Here is a 21,242-nt window from a genome sequence, read left to right as displayed (position 1 = left end):
GAAGCTGGTTTTCTGATACAAAACGAAGGCAGTGAAGGCTCTGGAACCCGGGCTGAGGGGTAGGTGGTAGGTGTGTGCTTCTGGGGGTGCTTCTTAGTAATTTCATGCCCAGCAGTAATAAAAAACTACAGCAACCAAAAAAGGCAAGATGACTGAGGGCTCAGACCCTGCAGGAATGAAGGTCTGGGTCACGCCACCAGAAAAAGACCCCAGAGCAGCCGAGGTACTGGCTAACAGTGGGGAAGCATGGAGTGGGTAGTAAAAGAAGGAAGCCAAGGATACAAATGAGAGCTTGTGACCAATTACAGAAATAAGGACGGCAGGAGTTTTGCATGTTATCTATTGCTTATCTATTATCTGTATAGGCCATTTTCTTCTTTCTCTTCCCTTTTTTCACTTTTTAAGCTATTGAAAGTAGATTTTACAACTTAGTGTTTACGTTACTTCTTATATCTGCTAGTCATATATTCTTGAGGGGTCTCATTATTACCTCTTTCTAGCCTATCCTTCATTAGTCTCATAGTAATCCTTTTCATTTGTATTAAACTTCCCCTGTTCAAATTACTATGTAGTTCTTCTCTTCTGCCTGGATTCAGACTAATATAATAACAGTACCACTTACTAAACTGTCCTGGCAAGAAAGCTAGGAAATCTCTTTTACTACACCCTCACCCTCCATAACAAATCAGTTCAAACCAGCTATCAACTTTTATTGATTCTAATTCCTATCTCCACTGAATTAAGTTCCTTCCCATCAACTGTCTTAGTTTAGAGCTTTGAAAATTCTCATTGGCTGCAGCAACAAATCTCTAACTGGCTTTGCTATGTTTAGTATCTTTCAGTCTTCCTCTGCTGCGAATGTTTTCTGTCCCAAGATATTTTCAACCTATAGCCATGATTATTTTTCTAAAACATAAATCCAAATCATTTCATTCTCCTGCTTAAAATACTTTAATCCCATACTTTCAGAATAAAGCTCAGACACCCAAGCTCCTCATAATTTAGCACCAACCTAGTTTTCTAGCAACTCTACTTAGGTAAAGCTTTTATTGTCACCACACTCCTACCACAACCAATTTATATTTCTTCATCCATTACGTGGAACTACCTGCCATTTCTCCAGTATGGTTTAAGATGTCTCTGTCATATATCTGGGCCTTTGTACACACTGTTCCCTAAATTAAGAAGACGATATCACCCAACCTGGATAACTTATTCTTGATAGGACTAAATTGGAGGTAACCAAAGACTAAAGTACCACTACCTTAGATCTGCACAGTGACTTACACTTTAAAAGGCACTCTAACTCATATAATCCCCACATTCTAATATATGCTAGAGAGAACAGGAACACTGAAACAGAAACCCAGGTCTCCCTCCCCTGGTCAAGGTCAGTGCTCTTTTAGTAGGATCATGTCACAGATAAGTTTCTCCATCAAGGATAAATATAAAACTCAAAGTGATTTAATTTTTTCCTACCTCCAGAAAGGTCCATCTTATTGCTCTGTACATTTTCTTCTGGTGAGTCTCTCTGAAGAAGGAAAAAGTAGCATGTTAGTAAACCTTAATTTATCAATGAAAATAAAAGTGAAGAATTTTACTTTATTTCCTTATTTGTGAAATTTAAGTGGATCATAAAGCTTCATATTTTCACTGCCTAATATGATAAATCTTTTTAAAATAAGATACGTGATCAATATTTTTAGCTAAAACTATAAAGACAACCTCATGGAAAATTTTATTCTAATCTTGGCATATTCATAAGGACTCAGAGAATAATTTAAGAGAACAAAAAATGAAATTAGGATAAGTTTATGGGCCACCATTAAAAGGGGAGAAGGTTGCTAAGAAAACATACTTACCGAAAAACTGATATTTGAAAACTGTTTAACAAATGGATTTATCCATGCTTCTTCTTGTTTGTTTCCGCCTTTCATCATTCCCTTTGTAAAATAAAAGAGTAGAAAGATGCCATGGCCATCTCTATATATCTGAGTATAGTGATGGATTAATAAAACTTTAAGACAATTCCCAACTCTCATTTTTAGCCAATAATTTCTCCTCCAACTCTTCTCACAGAGTTGTTAATAATTAAAAATCAACTTATTTGATTTTCAACTTCCTTTGCTCCAGTCCTCTGGTATAGCTGTAATGCACAGAGAAATCTCTACAGGCAAGCAGTCAGAAGGAAAAGACAGAAGCAAAGGGCCTTGATGACCCACAAAAAGTAAAAAGGTCTTCTGGATAATGGAGAACTGTTCATCAGACAGTTTCCAATTTACAAATGGACTGTGTTCTAAAAGATTAATTATAATTTGGATTTGTAGAATTCTCACACCAAACCAAAGTAAAAAGAGTCACTAGGTTCTCAGGTTAGTCCAGAGAAGCCAATTAAATCCATAATTTAATTATGCTATGTGCACCGTACTGAAAAAACACCATATGTTTTCATATGAAAGAGTACTTTAAAATTTCAATTTATGTTGCCAAGAACACAATATCCCCAGCAGCAACTAAAGCTGGGATTCCTCCTACTTGGTGTTGGCTTTCTGTGGCTGGCTGGGGTATGGGAGGTATGGAAACAACTTGGAGACATGAGTTGAGAGAATAAATGGTCCATAATTAGCAGCCTGGTAGATAGGGAGGCTGGAAGCTATTGAGACCAAGGCCTCCCATTAACGTGAAGATCACCGAACCATTCTCAGTTTGTTGCCTTAATTTCCCTTTCCCACTGCTACTATCTATTCCTTCTGACTGTGGAACAGAACACAGCTTCATAATTTCCCCCTAATGCAGGTCTCTGAAGCAAGCATCTAACCCTTTCCAAGGTTTCTGAAGTTGACTTTGATTCCTTTTCCTCTTTCACCCCCACCCCATGCCTAACTAGCTGCCAAGACCTGTCTCTTTTATCCCAAATGTCTCTCACAACAGTCCCTTCTACTAAATATTTATTCTTGCTTCCCAATTCAGGCTCTCCTTTCTAACCTGAATGAATGCAGAAGCTTCCTAACTACAATCACTGACTCTAGTCTCACCTCTGTTCCAATTTAGCTTTCACATTTTCACTGGTTAGCTTTCTTTAAAGAAATTAATTTTAAAAACCAAATGGATGTTGCCTTCTTTTCAATCTGATTGGCTCCATATTTTATACAAAATAAAGTTCAAATTCTCTAGCATGGTACTTAAAATACCTTAGTATCTGCCCCTAATCTAACTACAGATTAGATTGTCACCTCTTCCCTGCCAAATTCTGTATTTTAGTAATGTCAGACTACCACTTTCCTTAACACATCCCACCCCAGGCATCTTCCAAATGCAAGCTAACACTCCTTAGACCACTCCTATCACCTCATTCTAGACCCTGAGCTCCTTGAAGGTATGCTCTTATACGCTAGTGTTTCTGAACCCCCAGCACCAAGCACAGTACCTGGTACACAGCAGAGGCTAAATAAATATTTGCAGTTGCTTTCTAAAAGATTTTTACTAGTAGAAACAAAGGAGAAAGAGTAAAAAGGCTACACACCCTTTCCCTTCTCCTTTTTTTGCCACTCAGACCCTGTAAGGAAAGACAAAGTCACAAAACAGCATGGTCCAGTGGGAAGAATACAGGGTTTGGAATTGGATGACCTAAACTTAAGTCCTTGCTCTGTCACTTACTAATTATACAACCTTGGGCAAGTCACCACTTTTTCCAGTCTCAAATTCCTCATCAGTATGCTATCTCAGAAGGTTATGAGGATCAAATGATTTATGTAAAATGTGGGAAAGCACTTTATAAGCTATATGGTGAGGCAATAGGCAAATTCAGCCAAATAAAAAAAAATTTTTGACGAAAATGGCAGGTCCTAGACTTAGAACCCCAGGATCACAAGGGAGGGGCCCTGGCAGTGAGCTACTGGATATTTGACTTCTAAGGTCCCTCAAAAAGAAATTGTTCTCAAATAAGGTGGAGAGGATATATCAGAATCACCTAGGGAACTAGGCACATATTTTGAAAATGGTCCCCAAGTAAATCTGACACCAGTATTCTCAAACCTGGTTCTGTATCAGAAACATTTGGAAAGCTTGTTTAGGATAAGAAACCTGGCCCAATTTCCAAAACAACAGTAGGCCTAGGGTATAGCAAAGTATACTTTTAACAAATGCCATCCAATTCTGAGGTACAGACAGGTTTGGGTCAAGGTTTGTCCACATACAAAAGCAAAACCAAGCTCTACTCATTCCTAGGGATTTTTGTCACAGGACCTTTCAGGGTGGAGAAGGGACAGAGATGGGGGATGAATAAGGAGGACGGTAACTCTGGGTAATGGGGAGGTCAGGGACTCCAGGCGAGGAGGTGGAGTGGGAAACGAACTGGCAGTGGGATGGAAAGAGTCCACACGGAGATTTACCCTCCTCTTCATCCTCAGCACTGCAGGCACCACCCTGGGGTAAGGGGTCATCCCAGGCAGCACTGGTGGAGGGGGAGGAGGAGAGAAATCCCAAGCTGGAGCAGTGGGGAGAAAGGAAGTTCCTGTGGTCTTATGTTTTTCTAGGTGGCTGCCCATACAAGAGGTTCTACCTAAGCTGGGGACTGCCTGCACTATACTGATTGCCATAAACGGGCAGGCAGAAGGTTAATTTCCTGTGGGTAAACTACCTTTGGAATTTAAAGTTTCAAGGGCTTTGCCCTTGAAATGTTTACCTTCGATGACATTTTCTTTGTATATGGTGGCCAATTTAAGGATGAATTAAGCTCTTGAGATGAATTACTATTCCACATTCCAATCTCTACATCCTCTTCCTCTTCCCAGCCAGTGGGGCGATTTCCAGGCAATGGCATATCATCACCACACCAGCCATCTTGCATAGATTTTGGCCCTGATTGTGGATTTGTGATAAAGAGAAACATGCTTTAATCAAACAATTCTTTCTGGAGGATGAGCATTTATTAAGGGGGCAGAGCTGGGGGAGAATCTAAAAAACCCTCTTTTATTTCTCTTACCAGATTTGCATGGCAAAAATCTATATTATATATGGAACTAAAAGTTAGGTTAAACAAAGAGTTAATTTCCATTAAAATTTTCAGTGAAATGCCTCCCATGTTTTTACAAACCAGAGGATTCCTAACCACGGGACATCGGTGGCATTCATGCTCATACTTGCTTTAGCAAGCTGCATGGTGATGCACAGGGCCAAGAGGATGAATGGAATTTTTAAAAATTAGTTTTAATACATATTTTTAAGGAGAATGGCCCAAAGGTATTGCGAGTCATAAGCAGAAAGTATTTCAACTCTATCCTCAGCTTTTGGAATTCCTATGGGAATAGTGACAATGTGCATCTGAATATTGAGGGTCCTTCCTGAACTCTGTTCACTTTCTGTGTAATATTCAGGGAACTGTCCAGAACCTGAGCCAGTTTGGATATGTGTCCCCATGGCTATTATACTGAGTCTCTCGTGCTGGATAGCATGAAACCTGCTTGACTATTTCTAAATAATCCAATTTGGAAAATATAATTTAGATTTGGTGAAGTACATGCAAATCATTAATAGTTATACACTTCTAAGAAAAAAGATAGGAAAATTCAGAAAGGGAAAAGAGCAAACCACGTTACTAAGTTCAAAGAGCCAACAGTGAAATCATCTAGTATGATATTACATGAATACATTATCAATGACATAAACATTATCCAATTACTTAATTACAAGTCAATAAGATTACCACTCATGTAATCTCATTACCAATGAGGTTACAAAACGGAAACCAGGAATTACGAATAACTTACCAGATTTGCTTAATGCCTGTGGACCAACAGAGCTGGAGCCCCATGTGGATGTGCTGGATGCTGCAGCGATGGGTTCCCCCCAGCTGGGACCACTGTCTATGGGTTTACCCCATGCTGAAGTACCATTATCCACAGTTGTGGCTGGAGTAGAAGTCTCCCCCCAGGGCTCACCCCAGCCTTTAGAAAGTGTGGGAAAAGAAGTCATCAGCACATGGTAGGGGCAATAAGGAATACTTGAAGACCTTCACATTTATGTGTTAAATAACAATGCTGTGATGGGCAAAAAGGATGGCATCTGCTCTATGTAAAGCAGACATATAACTGCCCATTATTATAATTTACTATATGATATGAATTTTTTTTCACCTCTTCTTTCAGAATTGCCCTCTGGATATACAGCAGATTCTTGTGAATAACCTTAATTATGGCAAGTCATCCTCCTTTGAAGATGAATGTAATTCCTGGCAAAGTCAAGTCATTCTGAGTCAAACCTTGTGAATTAAAGCAGGTGATCAAGCTGGGAAATAGTATGTATATAAAATGTTTACTATAAGTACAACCTTTCAACATCACTGTTCTGAAAAAAGCAGTTTACTACGAGACTAATAGGTAGGCATCCTACTTTTATACGTGCTGGACAATGCTTCTTAAAAATTTTTTATTGGGTTGTCCAAAGCAAGGCAAAGTCAAGCCATAAACACATTGTTTAAAAGAACCAAAATAGCCTTCTTAGATACACACCCCCTTCCTTCTAAGAATTAAATCTAAATGAATAATACTCAGAAAAAATATTAGACGCTGAAAGTTTAGCTCATGAAAACACTTCTCTCTCTACACCCAGTGAATTATTCAATAAAATCTCCATTAACAAAGACAACACATCTCAATAACAACAAATGAAAAATGCCATTGTTGAGATAATTTGCAGAGGACAGGAATTAGGTCTTTGCTATAGGATGACTAGAAAGATACTATCAAATGTTTTAAGCAAACATACATACATGCTGTATCCAATGGACTTAGATTTCATGCCTACTTAAATAAATCCCTTCTAAGGCCAAATATAGTACCTAGGTTTTTGGAGTACTGTGCTCACTAGATACTTGTTTTATTTCTGGGGATATTTTAGTCAAATAATAAAACCAAAACGTAATGGTTTGACTCAGAAGAACTGAAAAAAGCATACAGCATTCCCACTTGATATCACTTTTCCAATTCTGCCTTCTGTAACATTCCTAACAGAGAATGGAGTACGTAGGATTCACAACCAATACTGCCAAAGGCAGAGTCCGGTTCCCTGATGGCAAACACGTTCCCCATAATTTTCTTCCCTACAAACTCCTGGATCAGAGTTAAAAAAAAGCTTTGTGTGCACATTCAAATTCTTCGTTAAGCAAACCTTGTAATAACAGTAAACTGAAACAAGGCTCACAATACTGTGAAGTACTCTGCAACACAATCAGACTCCATAAAATAAAAGCTTACCGGAGCCACTGCCCGCCTCTTTGTTCGCGATGGCACTTGCCGATGGCAGCAGCTGATGTACCTGTGCTTGCTGGTCTGAACGGCTGCTGCCATTTGGGACATTTTTGTTCCACATGTTCACATTTTTGTAGTTGTATTTGCTTGGATCTCCCCAAGCGGAAGTTCCATCATCAATCTCCATTTTGCGACGTATGGATTCCGGGGATGGTTCCTCCCAGCCTGTGGGTTCTTCTTCTTTTGCTGGGGCTGGTATAGGTCCTCCCAGCCAGCCTGTACCAGGAGGTTTGCCTGCAGCTGGTGGGATTCCCCAAGATCCCACAATGTCTTGTTGCTTGCTCCAGTCTGGAGAACTGACTGGCTTCGACGAATCTCCCCAACCTAGAGACTGATTAGACTTTGGAGGGTCTCCCCATCCCTGGGAAGGATTCGGTTTAGAAGATTCATCCCATCCTGATGAATTATTTGGATTTATGTTATTTCCCCAAGTAAAAGAACTAGTTTTACCAAGTTCGTTCCAACCAGAAACGGACCTGTCACTGTCACTACCTCCTGAGCTAGATTTCTTATTAGCCTCACCCCAATGGTTACTCCTTGAGGTTTCTCCCCAGTTATCACTGGCAGAAACGGACCAACCTTGGTTTGATTTTTGTCCATCACCCCATCCCTGTTTGTTCTTTTGCGAATCATTCCATGCAGACTTCTCTTCTTTGCAATTCCCCCACTGATTGCTCTTGACCATTCCTGTAGCAGCACAATCATCTTCCCATCCCCCCTGGCAGTTTGAGCCTTTGGAATCTCCCCACCTCAGAGTAGGTTTGGGATCTCCCCACCCCGATACAGATGAGGTATCATTACTATTAGGGCTAGTCTTATCTATACATGCCCCTGAGTTAAAAGTCTGTGTTGCAGAGCTTCCCCAGGCCTCCGTCCCATTGTCAGTCTTTCTTTCCCCTCTAGGTGATGTTTCAGTATCCCAGGCAGTATTCTGCTTAATAGGAGTCTGTCCCCAACCAGAGTTGGACAGGACACGTGGATCTAAGTCAGTTCTGTTTACAATGCTTTGGAGTAATGTGTGCTGATCAATTTTTCTTCTATCTCTACTCTGATTTTCCCCAGTTACTTTCTCCTCAAGGCGTCCAGTGCTTTCTGTACTACCTTCACTCTCCACTGTACCTCCCGTTTTGGCCCACACACTGTTTTGCTCATTTGTCTGAGATGTGGCAGAACCCTGATCCTCTTCCTCAGTAGATTTCCATCCGTTTGTAAACTTCTTACCATTTCCATTTGCACTGTCACTGGAATGCTGATTGCTAGGCAGTTTGTTCCATTCCACGCTGGGTATGTTAGTGCCAGTGTTTTGTGCAGGAGTTCCCCATCCTCTTCGACTTCCTCCAGAATTTGCACCATTTCCCCATGATGCACTCTGGGAATTCACTGCCCCAGACTCCCACACACCTCCTCCTTTATTTGTGTTAACTTGAAAGTTAGTGCCCACAGGCCCGTTTATGCCAGGCTGCATTAGAGTTGCATTCACAGTGTCACCATTAGCTTGGCCATTAGGGCTTGAACATTTGTCTCCAGAGTAATTAGAACCATAGGCACCCCATGTAGTACCGTAAGAGCCTCCACTTTTTGACTCTCCATTGCTAAGGTGAGAAAGGGAAGTGCCATTTACAACCGACGGAGCCTGTATCTGAGGATGATTCATTGTGCTCACACGCCAGGCCCCTGTATTACTAGGCAGTTCATTATTCTGTACTGAACCAGAGTTTGGTAAACTAGAGGTCATAAAGTTAGTAGTGTTATTTGGTCCAGTCATTTCAGTGGTAATATTTTGAGGTTGACCACTGAATGAAACCTTCTGTGTACCACTTACTTCAGATTCACAAGTTTCCTGAAGGCTTCCCCAGGTACCATGGGTAGAAGAACCACCCACTTTAGAGTTAATACTCTGATTGTTGGGCATCTGGCCTAAGGTACTACACTGAATATTGATGCCAGAACTACCACTCCCTACAGGCCCTTTTAGGGCAAGTCCGTTGTTCTCTAATACTGGCCAGGCACCATGGTTGCTAGCTGAATTCAAAGTGCTTGGATTTAACCCTCCATTTGATGAAGAACTTACAGTGCCCCAAGCATTCATTCTATTGTTGCTACTTTCTGATTTGCTTTCAGGAGCATCCACAGAGACCTGACATGTGCTTATTATGGCTCCGTGAGAAAAACCCCACGGCCCAGTACTGCTTCCATGGCCCACATTATTGCTGCTGCTACCAACCACAAACTTGTTTTGGGATCCGAGTCCAGTGCTATTCCGAAGGCCATCATTTTCACCACCTGTGCTCCCTGAAGCCATGATAGTGATGTTTCGCTCTGATTCGGAACTGGAGGCAGAATCAGCATCCATACATTCTGAGGCCAACTCTGGATCACTGCCAGGGACTGAGGGCCATGCTTCTTTTTCAGGGGAGTCGTTTACAACAGCATTCTTACAGTTTGTGCTAGAGTCACTTGTAGAAGACACAGGCCCCCGCTGCGAATTTTCATAATGGGATCCTGAAGGATTGTGGTTTATATCTAGAATAAAGGAGAAGCACAAAAATATATGAAGTGTTTGAAAGAGATGAATATACTATAAATGTGTGAGGCTCCTCAATATCAAGAAGATATAATACTTGGCAATATAATTACAAGGGCATTGCTTATAACCAACCCACCAATTTTCCATATCCAACAGTTAATTCTGCTGCTTTGTTCATTGATGTTATTCCAAGAGCCTAGAGCAGCTCCTAGAATGTAAGAGCTCCTCAAAAAATATCTGAATGAATGAACTGTTAACATATCAGCAAGTAAAGAATTTGGAGTCAGGAAGGACAAGGTAGTGATGATGTATTAGGATAATGGAGCAACCCAGGCTTAGGGGCCCAACAAGGGAAAGAAGGGGCTGGATGTAAAATGGTAATGACAAGTGAACAGGCCAAACTTGATGAAATGCACTAGAAAGATACTAGGAATCCTCTTCTATCCATACTTTTTTAGAATAGCTTTTTCACACAACTGTTTTGGGTATTATAACAAGTTTATGAGAATTATAAAGTCTTTTCCATTATATTTCCATTTCATTAGTGTTCATATTCAACCTGAAAAATACTGCATACAAGTAAAAATAATTTTAGGTCTACTCTCCTTCATAAAAATGTCTTAACAGCCATATTTATTAGAAGACAACAGGAAAATCATTGATACACTGAAGATCAAAGTTATGATGAAAAAATCAACTGTTGACACTGAAGACATTAATGACTAGTCATATAACCCTATAATCTCAGGCTTACTGCTATGTATTATCATCTAGTTATTTTACTCATGTAGGGCAGTTTTAGTGCTTCTAATACCGTCCCAAATTCATTACTCTCATTCAGTTTTAAGGATCTGGCAGTTAGAACTCCTCAGAGATATTAACCCACATAAGATGTCTGCATGTAGCCTGTCCTTAGGGGGTTGCTCATGTTGTAACTCTCTACTACAGTAGTGATCAGAATCCCATGCAGTGTTTGTAAGTAATACATATGCTCAAGTCACGTCCCAGATGTAAGAAACCAACCACCAGGCGCTAAAAGTCAGCCCAGAAAGTCAGTGTCACTCACTATGAGGGTATTGCTAATATGGAAAAATCAGGTTCATCTTGCCTCAATTTCTCTCAAAGCAGCAAAAGGTGATGGGCTAGAAAGAGTAGGGGGGAGAAAAAAGACTAGACAGAGACCAAAAATGTATACACATAATTCACCAAATATGTATAGATAGATAGAGACAGATATATTTTAAAGTTCCATAAGCGACTCTGACTTCTGCTCTCTGATTAAGAATCATTTGGCAGTTTTCAGCTGCCAGGTAAAGCTTTTCATTTTTCAGCGCCCATGAGGCGGATTTCTCTCATGAAATAAAGGATACTAAAAAGTTAGTCAGGCTCACTGGGTAAAAGCAGATCAACAGACCAGCACCCGCACTGTCAGCAACACCATTCAGCACTCTGCAGCATGTGCTTTACGTGCAATGCTGTCACTGCATCCTTGAAACAACCCTACGGGACAGGCATTACCTTCACTTTACAGACGAGGAAATCGAGGCTTAAAGGTTGTAGAAAACAAAGTGAGCAAGGCAAGACTCATCACTAAGTGAAAAAGCGATGTGGCTCAGAACATGACTGGAACTCTAGAGACACCCAGATTCAAGTCTGGACTCTATGCAGTAGCTGTATGACCAAACCTGCAAAATGGGGGTACAAACAGTAAGTTTGTACTTCTTTACCTGGTTGTTTAGTTAACCTACTGTCATACAGTGAAGTATGTAGCTCAGTGCCAGCTTCAAATAAGTGTTCCATGAAGGGCAGTTTGGTACAGCGATTAAGAGTAAAACTCTGAGGCCAGCCTCCTTGAGTTTAAAAGCCATTCGGCCATTTACCAGCTGTATGACCACAGGTAAGATCCTCAATCTTTCTGTGCCTTAGTTTCTTCATCTGTAAAGTGGGAATGGTAACAGTACCTATCTCACACAGTTGTGAGGATTAAATGATTAACAACTAAAAGTGCCATGAACCATATTTGATTCAGTTTGGCATTTAATAAATGAGGCCCATTATTTTCACTGATTAATGTGTATCAATGATTATCACTACATTTCAGTCCTATCTCCAAAGCACGTCATTCCACCATGCCTCCCTCACAAAGAACAAAATAAGAAATCATATAACAACTTGTGTACTTTAAATCTCCATTTAGATAGCTCAAAAAGGATGTTAACTCCCAGCTTACACCCCCCACAGGTGCCTCCTCCCCAATGAAAAAAACAATCCTGCTTCTTTACTAGTTTTCCTCATCTCAGTAAGTTTCCTAAAACCGAAGATTTATCTCTGATTCCTTCCCGTGCACAACAAATCCGAAACACCACCAAGTCCCCAATCCATCCACTTCTCTCCAAATCTAAAATAATCAAGCCATCATCATCATCATCATCACCTCATGGACTGCAGGAAAATGGGATGAAAAAGGATCCTAATTGTAATGGCCACAAAAACTATAAAGGAAGTTGGAATAAAGCTAACATAAATACTTAAGAAGTCATACAAGATTAAACTTTACTGCAGGCCATAGCAGACAACTTGATTAAGTATAGAAACTTGTTCTTCAATAGGAAGATATAAAAATGTTCTTTCTAAGTTTAGTTCAATTATAAAAGAATTACTAACAAAAGTCTGTAATTTGATTAAAGTGATTTAAAAATTCATGTAAAACAAATAAAGAGGATTAAAGAAAACTCTTGTTATCATGCAACAGGTAAATAGCACTGTACTACCAGAGTATATGAGAACTCCAATCGAACAGAAAAAGTAATCCAGAAACAGACCCAAGTATCTACGGTTATACATCAAAGGACAGCATTTTAAATCAGCAGAAGAAAAGCAATATTCAGTACTTTAAAAAGATTTTTTTTAAATGAGGCAACCTATCAAAAATAATTCCAAATGATTCAAGTGTTAAAAGATGAAACCAAGAAGTTATTTGTGAATGAGAACTTTTTATACATAAAAGCAAAGAAACCATTTAAAAAAGAGATTTTTTGACTACTTACATCAAAAGCAAAAACCCCAGAAAACACTTTGCAAACCAATTCTATCACCTTTAATGTAGTGAAACTTTCTCTCACAATCTGGTCATGACCTAAGTTTGGAAGTGGTAATGTTCTAAATTTGCCTTTTGCTGTGTACTCCTATGTATTTTAGGAAAATAAGAGATGCCATCAGTAATTATTAGCTAAAATTCCATTTTTAATCTGGAACCTACTTGACATTTTCCCAAAAACCTAAATTAAAAGGCTATCTCAAAAACTGCATTTATCAAGGATGGATCACAGAGACCTTTTTTGTTATAAAAAACACTGCAGCTTAGAAAAATAAAAATCTAAGCCTGTGGGGGTGGGGTAGGGGAAGGAGGTGGGGGAGGAGAGATACTAGCCTGACTAAAGTTGCAAAAAGTGCAGGATTCCTCAGCAATCGCAACCAAAACATTTCACAGAGTGGGAGACTACTTCAGAATTGGAAGAAGTCAAATAATATATTTCACTTATAAGGAAGCCAAAACCCGTCATTACAAATAATCTCCAAGATAAACATATAGAAACATCATTAAGTAGAAGATGATAAATTACTCTTTTCCAGGAAAGGATGAGAAACAGATTGTAAACCCTTGTACTGGTGGGAGGAAAGGGGAGAGTTGAGTATTACTGAGTGTAAATGCGAAGTACAAACTTTAAGATTTGGAAGACTGCACTTAACTGAGAAACATCTGAAATCCAAAATATCATCAGCATCCTACTCTCACACAAAATTACCTTAGGAGGACTGAGGGGAGCTCTAGTACCATACCTCAAAAAGAATACTAAGAGAAAAAAAAGGGAATTCCCTGCCAGTCCAGTGGTTAGGAATCTACGTTTTCACTGCTGAGGGCCCAGGTTCAATTCTTCGTCGGGGAACTAAGATCCCGCAAGCCACAGGCATGGCCAAAAGGGGGTAAAAAAAAAAAAGGATATAGCAGGGCATTACATAGCACCTATTCAGAAACGAGATATGTGGGGCAGAGCAAAGATGGTGATAATTGAAGGGAATTGTATAATTCATTCAGGAAGAATTTAGATCCAGGAAAATTCATACATTTCTCTAATTAAATATGTATCATGTAACAAAATAGCTAACGATGTGCTTTCTGCCTTAAAGACTTCCAACCTCACCAGAAACAAGGACCTTCAGAAGTTAACAGTATTTAGGTTTTATAGTATTTCCAGGAAGTATGAAATGTCATCATCGGGAATATGAGAGAACCTTATATGTACAATTTCAAACAGCACTTGAGTGAGAAAGTTGAAAATGTTTCCTTAGTTATTCTAGCCTCTAGTCCAGGGGCTGGCAAATGTTTCCTATAAAGGTCTAATTAGCAAATATTTTCGGTTTTGCCAGCCAGATGGCCTCTGTGGCAACTACTCACCATAGTAGCTGGAAAGCAGCCATCGATAACATGTAAATGAATGGGTGTGGCAGCCTTCCAATAAAACTTGAGTAAAACAGGTTGCAAGCTATCCTCTGTTCTAGGTTAAAGAAAACGAAAGCAATACCACAACCAAATGCAATGCACAGATCATGACTGGTTTCTGGTTTGAGAGATGGGGTGGGGAATGTGGCGAGACAGCTACAGAAGACATTCTTAGGGTCATTGCTCTAGACCAGATGGTAAGTGTCTGAACTGAGTCAATGGTGGCAGCAGTGCAGAGGAAGAGAGGAAAGCTGAGAGATGTTCTGGAGGTAAAATCAGCAGGGCATGGTAAACCAGTGGCCTGTGAGACATGAGGGAGAGTTAAGCATGATTTTAAGAGTTTTAGACGGGTGACTGGATGAATGGGGGTGCCAACCTTTTGAGCAATGGGATCCAGGAGGAGAAACTGGTACGTGGCAAGATAATGAGTTCAATTTGGGGCATGCTGAGTTTGAAGGGCCCAACATCAGCTGAAGACATCCAGAAGACATGGAACCTAAAACTGGGGAGAGAGATGAAACAAAGCCACAGCAGGGAATAAAATTTGAAAACTGGTCAAAGAAAAATGAAAGAATGAAAGAGCTTTAAAAAGGAGGAAGTGGTCAATGATAAAAAATGTAGTTCTCTATTAAGATACAAATGGAAAAGTCTGTTTTTTAACCACAATTAAAAATTAAAAAAAGTCTGGATTTGGCATTCAGAAGATCAGTGACCTTAGTAAGAGCTATTTTAATCAAGTGAGCAGGAGCCAGATTACAGAGGAATGAAGTAATGTATTAGAGATTCCGAGTATAGATTATCTTTTTAAGAACTCTAAAAGTAGAGAGAAATTCTACAATAGCCTCAAGAGAATGGAAGTTTAAAGGAATTTATTTTAAAGATTATAAAGACTTGAATATGTTTACAGACCATGGGACAAGTTGAGAGCAAGAAGTGGAAGTTACAAGACAGCAAGGATGTGTACTGAAAAGACAGTCAAGAGCACAGGTGGATGGACAGTATTTTAATCTTTAAACATCTCTGGAAACTTTAATATTAACATTTTTTCATTAAAACAGCCCCAATTCTTTGCCATTCACCATTATAGCTCAAATGTTCTTAAGTTTCTTTAAAAAAAAATTGAAACATAGGAAAATCTATAGTGTAACATAAAAACACTCACATACCCCTCACCTTAAGAAATATACTACTAATATAATAGTGTATATTATATTACAATATGTACCCCTTCTCTTGATTACATTTCCTTTCTTCCACAGTAGGTAACTGTATGATAACCACACAAAATGCTGTATTTGAATTCATTCGTAAGCAAGATATGTTGTTTTGCAAGCTTTATAGTTTATATAAACGATATCACACTACAAACAAACAAAAAGACATTCTCCGTACCATCTGCAAAAATGTTAACACGAACTAGATATCATAGGATATTGCTGAAAATATCCCTCTTTTACTTAAGGTTGACTGTGATACCATGGTTGTATAGAAGACTATCCTTATTCTTTAAGAAATTACCTGTGGAAGTATTAAAGGTGAAGTGCAATGAAGGTTTGTGCACACGTGTGCATATGTATGTATATATAATGTACTAACAATTGGATTTGAATGGAGAGTATATGGGTGTTTGCTGATCTATCGTTTAACTTTTCTGGATGTGTTATGTCAGTTGGGTGATAAAACATGGGTTGGAACACTCTGGCCCGTAAGAACCGTACTGCTGCCAGCCCTGTGAAGCATATTAGTTCCCCCAAATCCTTTATCATATAGCCTGTAGGCCCCTCAAATTCTAGGGTTATTTGGGGAGCAGTAGGGCCAGATACCTTAAGGACCTAAGAAACTAACTGCAGAAAACAGGTCCTCCAGTGATGACTGAAACCACCATTAAGTGTTTGAAACACAGCCACAAACTGGCAGCTCAGCCTGTAGAGTTGTGTGGTTTGACCAGCACAGGTTTCAGAAACACTTAAAATGCGAATGTAAAGGTAGTCAGGCAGGGTACAAAATTAATCCATTTAGCACAGTTCCCACTACTCCTTTTCATCCTTTACTTCACTTACCTGCTAGCCTAGGAAGGCATTTAGTCTGTGTGACCTCTAATTTAGAAAACAGCTAATGTCATCTAGGTACTGTCCCTATCCCTCCTCCTTGACTGCAGTGAATAAATGAGAGGTGCATTCTGTGAGGACAAGAGAAGTGTATCCAGCACTCCTCATCCTTACCACGCAAACTTTTAAGTAAATTTCTATGTATGTACTGTATGTATTAATTAAAATGTCAAATCTATTTCATTACCTATCTCTGTTCAGGAAACAAAAAAAAGTCAAACACAAATACAAATAGACAAAAACAGTTAAGATTATGTTCCCACATTTCACATTTCTGAACTACATATAATTCACAACACGCAGTTTTTGGGTCTCTGGCCTATCGTTCACGCTGTTTACACTGCCCAGTACACTGCTCTTCATCAATTACTAGGCTATTCTCTAAGCTGTAAAATGAAAACTAAACATGTTAATACAGTGTGTGGGTCACAGGCACCCCACAAGGGTGAGTTATTATTGTTATTGTTGTGATTATTATTATTAGCCCTTCAAGAGCCAAGACAGATCTAAGAAATCCTCCCTAACTCACAGACGCCCAACGCTCTATGTGACTAGTGTTTCTATTATCAATTCTAGTAGCACCTACAAAAATATTTTAATGTAAATATGTGACTATGCTAGTAAAGGGGGGATTCACAAATGTTTAAAAAAAGACAAAAGTACAAGTCTGGCTCTTCTGCAGAATGCTGTGCCTTTATCTTATGCACTCTCTAGCTGTTTGGGGATTTAACTCTGAACCTCAGTCAGATTGCTGCACCCTCCTTATTTCCATCTTCACCACCACACTAATGCAGCCCACCTTTGTAAAGTTGGTTTAGAAACAGGCGGGATATTTTTCCTTCTCAGACTTTTTTTTTGAAGACTTCTTCCTATACCCACCTCTTAGGCTTTCTCTTCATCTGAATATAATACTTTGGGGTTTCTTGACTCACACCAATTTTTGAGAAATAAGATTCTTATACTCCCATTGTTTCCATTTCAAAAACAGCTTTGTTCTTTCATTTCCCAAAATTAAAAAGCATATTCAACATATATTTTCTAAATTTATTACCCCACTTTCCTGTTTAATTACCATACCACTATTGCTTAGCTTGCAGTAGATACTCAAACATTTGTTGTATAAATAACCTCTCCTAGGTTTTAACCACAATGATGCTGATGACTCAACACATCTGCTTCCAACCTGACTTCCTGGAGGAACTTCAAACCAAATTATTAATTGCTTGGCATTAGAAATAACATGTCCTAACCAGACTCTTCCTCCTGAAAAATGCAGGTCCTTCTGTAAAAGTTTCAGGGAAGAGAATTCATTCAGTGCCTAAACATTAGGTACTAAACTAGCTGCTTTAATATGTCACATAATACAATCCTCAAGGCAACCGTATAGATTGGGTACTACACGTTACACATTAGCAAAGACGGTTAGATAAATTAAGTGATTTGGCCAAGTGTGTAATAAGTGTGTAGGGGGGAGTATTAACTCAGGCTGATATTTTAAGTTTGCATTCTTTCCAATAATGTGCTTCTCTAATTACCTGTGCTAGAAAAATCACATCTGTGTCCTCCTCCTCCTTACCTATCATATCCAATATGCTGCCAAAGCACAGCATGGTTGTTATGAGCACAGCTTTGGATTCTGACAAATCTCGATGTGAGTCCACGCTCTGCCACTCATTAGCTGCGAAATACCATATTATAATGTACAGAGCAGTTCCTGATACATAAGAGTGCACAGAGGTAAAAAGTGAACAACTCTACCTGGGATAGTTAGGAAAGGCTGCTCAAATGAGACAGACACACAAAGCAATCAAGTAACCTGCCAAGGTCACACACACTGGTATAAGCTAGGACTTAAAAACCAGGTCCATTTGGCTCTAGAGACTCTGTTACCAGTCTGCTACTGTTTTCATGTGTGGGAACCTTGATTATCCTCAATTCTCTATATGGCTTGTGGTAAAAGTGTCAAAATAGTTCGATAAATGAATGGACAAACCAATTGTGAGAGCGTATCAAAACAAACTGGGCTTTGAGAAAACTGTAACCATACACTGGATTTCTTTTCTGCCTCACAATTGCTACTGAGCTGAGAAAAGTCATTCTGAAGCAGTAACTGAATAACGCATGTGCTCTGAATAGAATTTTCAGGGGTGGTGGTCTTTTTATGGCACATGGTAACTGATCTCAAGCCTTTTTGTCTTGGTGCCTCAGTTTCCTCTACTGAAAAGTGGAGATAAGAACAGCTTACACCTCTCAAGGCTGCTGAAGATTAAATGCAATAATATGCACAACTGCTTCGCACGTAACTTGAGGTGGGGTGGGGGCGCTCAGTTTTAGCTATAGCCTTATAATCAAATTTAGCTCTAAGATGTATATTAAAATGAGCAGGATCCGGAGGGAGAGCGGTAGTTAGCCTACAGGAAACATTTTAAGATTTCCCATTCATAACTTCCTGTATAGAATTCTTATTTGACAACCCGGATATTGATGAATACAAATACATCACTAAACAGGCATGAATTTATGAACTTGCTACACTGCTAATGACGACAGTGGGAGTCTGGTAAGAAATGCCTTCTCTCACCTGACTGGTTTTTGCTGCTCTGCACCTCTCCGTTACTCTGTGGCTGTTGGTTTGTTAAAGCACTGCTTTCTGACTGGCTGCTTAACACTTTAACAGCAGATCCCAGGTTTGCTGCTATGACAGGAAAATGCTGACCCCTCTTTAGAAGCTGCTTATGCTCCTGGTGGCGAAACCGAGGTGGAACTTCACGAGGATACCGGGGCAAGGCCTGTGGCGGCTGCTGCTGTGGCTGCGGCTGTGGCGGCTGCTGCTGTGGCTGCGGCTGCGGCTGCTGCTGATGGCTGGCTGTGGCTCGCTTGGCATTATTATTAGTGCTGGTTGCTGTGGAAGTGCCGTTATTAGAGTTGGCAGGCTGAGGCTGGCTTACACTGGGCTTTATCTGTTCTGGCACTAATCCCAACAAAAGAAAAGGGGTGGAAAAGATTAGCCAGTAAAGTGTACCTCCATTGCAAGCCATCTAAGTAAAAAGGCGCTAAGAAAAACAATCCTAAAGGAACAGAATCTTTATGTGTGCGGGGACAGCCTCATCCACAGGCTCAAGTTTTCTTGGGAAGGATCACCGCCAAGCATCAAATGTGGCTTCTGAGAACGACCTATCCGACAAGGGAACAGACACCGATCAGCATTCCCTGTCCTAGAGGACAGCTCATGCTCACCATTGCTTTCCCACATTACCTCTGATTAGAGAACAAGCACTGATTATACAACTCTGGAACTCACAGTAACTAAAAGAACAAGGGTGACAGGTGAAGTTTTGGTAATCCCAAAAGAACCCTCGATTCCCCGGTAACTGTTCTTACTCTGCCTCATTTTTAATGTGTTTGGTCCCCATTTTTCATCTCTGAAAGACAACACAAGAGTAAGGGTAGAAAATAATCCTGCTAGTTCCCTTACAAAAAGGCACAGTTAACATCGTCTTTTGTTATTAAAATGTAAAGTCTGAATCAAATAAGACAAATTCAGAATAGGTACATAAATACAAAGATCACAGAATGAAATCTATGAGACTAACCAAAATTGGAGAAATAACTTGCATACCTGGTCTTAAGCAAGTCTGAAAAATAGTTATCTGTCTACTTTATGAACAATCAGAAACTACAGTGAATTTCTGGACTTCTGTAAGAGATTAAATAAGTAAATAAACTGACGGAAATGCTCTAAACTAGTGAAAATATACCCAATCTCTAACCACAGAGAGGCAGCATGGTATATGAACTTCTGGTGCCAGATGGGCCCAGGTTTCAATTCCAGCTCTGCCTTTAATAAGCTTTGTGTCTCTGGACAAGGTGTAGAAACCTAAGCCTGTGGTCTCCTCTGCGGAAGAGGGATAACACCTATTCCTGGCAGAGCTACCCTAAAGTTAAATATGTTAATGCTTACAGAGTGCCAAACACAAGGCTATGCATGCATACTCTGGTTTACTTTGCTCCGCTTTACTGCACTTCAAAGATATTGCATTTTTTTGTTTGTTTGTTTTTAAAACAGACTGAAGGTTTGTGGCAACCCTGCATTGAGCAAGTCTATCGGCACCATTTTCTTCCAACAGCATCTGCTCACTTTGTGTCTCTGTTTCACATTTTGGTAATTCTCACAGTATTTCAAACTTTTTCATTATTATTACATTTGTTATGCTGATCTATGATCGGTGATCTTTGATGTTACCACTGCAAAAAGATTACGACCCACAGAAGGCTCAGATAATGAAGGGTTAGCATTTTTTAGCGATAAAGTATTTTTAAATTAAGGTATGTACATTTTTTCAAGACATAATACTATCATTAAACTTAAAAGACTACAGGATAGTGTAAACATAACTTTTACATGCAGTGGGAAACCAAAAAATTCGTGACTCGCTCTACTGCGATATTCACTTTATTATTTTGTGTGATTTGCAGTTTTATTAATTTTTAAAATAAAAATATATATTCACTTTATTGCAGTGGCCTGGAACCGAACCCCTAATATCTCTGAGGTATGCCTATGAGGTACAGTGCCTCTTTTTTAATGACTGCCGCAGTACTGCTTTATACTTTTGCAGCAGCTTAATGTTTCTGTGAGATTTTGATGCGTCTTCACAGATGTCACTGTCAGATAAATAAAGTGATTCGTCTCCATGTGACCAGTGAGGACACTTAGAGAAAACTGTTCAAGAGTTAAGTTTGCATCCAGGCCTGAAATTAAAACAGTCCCAGCACTCACTAGCTAGGTTATTTCTGTG

General features: G+C 39.6%; 1 protein-coding gene across 7 annotated transcripts in view; it reads right to left on the bottom strand.

Moving 5' to 3' along the window:
- TNRC6A (trinucleotide repeat containing adaptor 6A) overlaps positions 1-21,242 on the bottom strand; it is a 95,852-nt gene that overhangs the window by 29,552 nt on the left and 45,058 nt on the right. For 4 of the 7 annotated variants that reach the window (XM_057747745.1, XM_057747748.1, XM_057747746.1 and 1 more), the window contains exons 5-12: positions 19,025-19,414; positions 14,712-14,837; positions 7,254-9,830; positions 5,769-5,945; positions 4,685-4,860; positions 3,524-3,556; positions 1,863-1,943; positions 1,480-1,531 (exon numbers count right to left, since the gene is read on the bottom strand). In XM_057747745.1, the coding sequence (XP_057603728.1) occupies positions 1,480-1,531; positions 1,863-1,943; positions 3,524-3,556; positions 4,685-4,860; positions 5,769-5,945; positions 7,254-9,830; positions 14,712-14,837; positions 19,025-19,414 (3,612 nt within the window). The remainder of the gene's footprint in view (positions 1-1,479; positions 1,532-1,862; positions 1,944-3,523; positions 3,557-4,684; positions 4,861-5,768; positions 5,946-7,253; positions 9,831-14,711; positions 14,838-19,024; positions 19,415-21,242) is intronic. The other 3 variants (XM_057747747.1, XM_057747750.1, XM_057747751.1) reach the window with 2 other exon arrangements.

The sequence above is a fragment of the Hippopotamus amphibius genome, chromosome 9 (genome assembly GCF_030028045.1).
Source record: "Hippopotamus amphibius kiboko isolate mHipAmp2 chromosome 9, mHipAmp2.hap2, whole genome shotgun sequence".
Classification (NCBI taxonomy): Eukaryota; Metazoa; Chordata; class Mammalia; order Artiodactyla; family Hippopotamidae; genus Hippopotamus; species Hippopotamus amphibius.
This window is presented reverse-complemented; position numbering and strand designations above follow the sequence as displayed.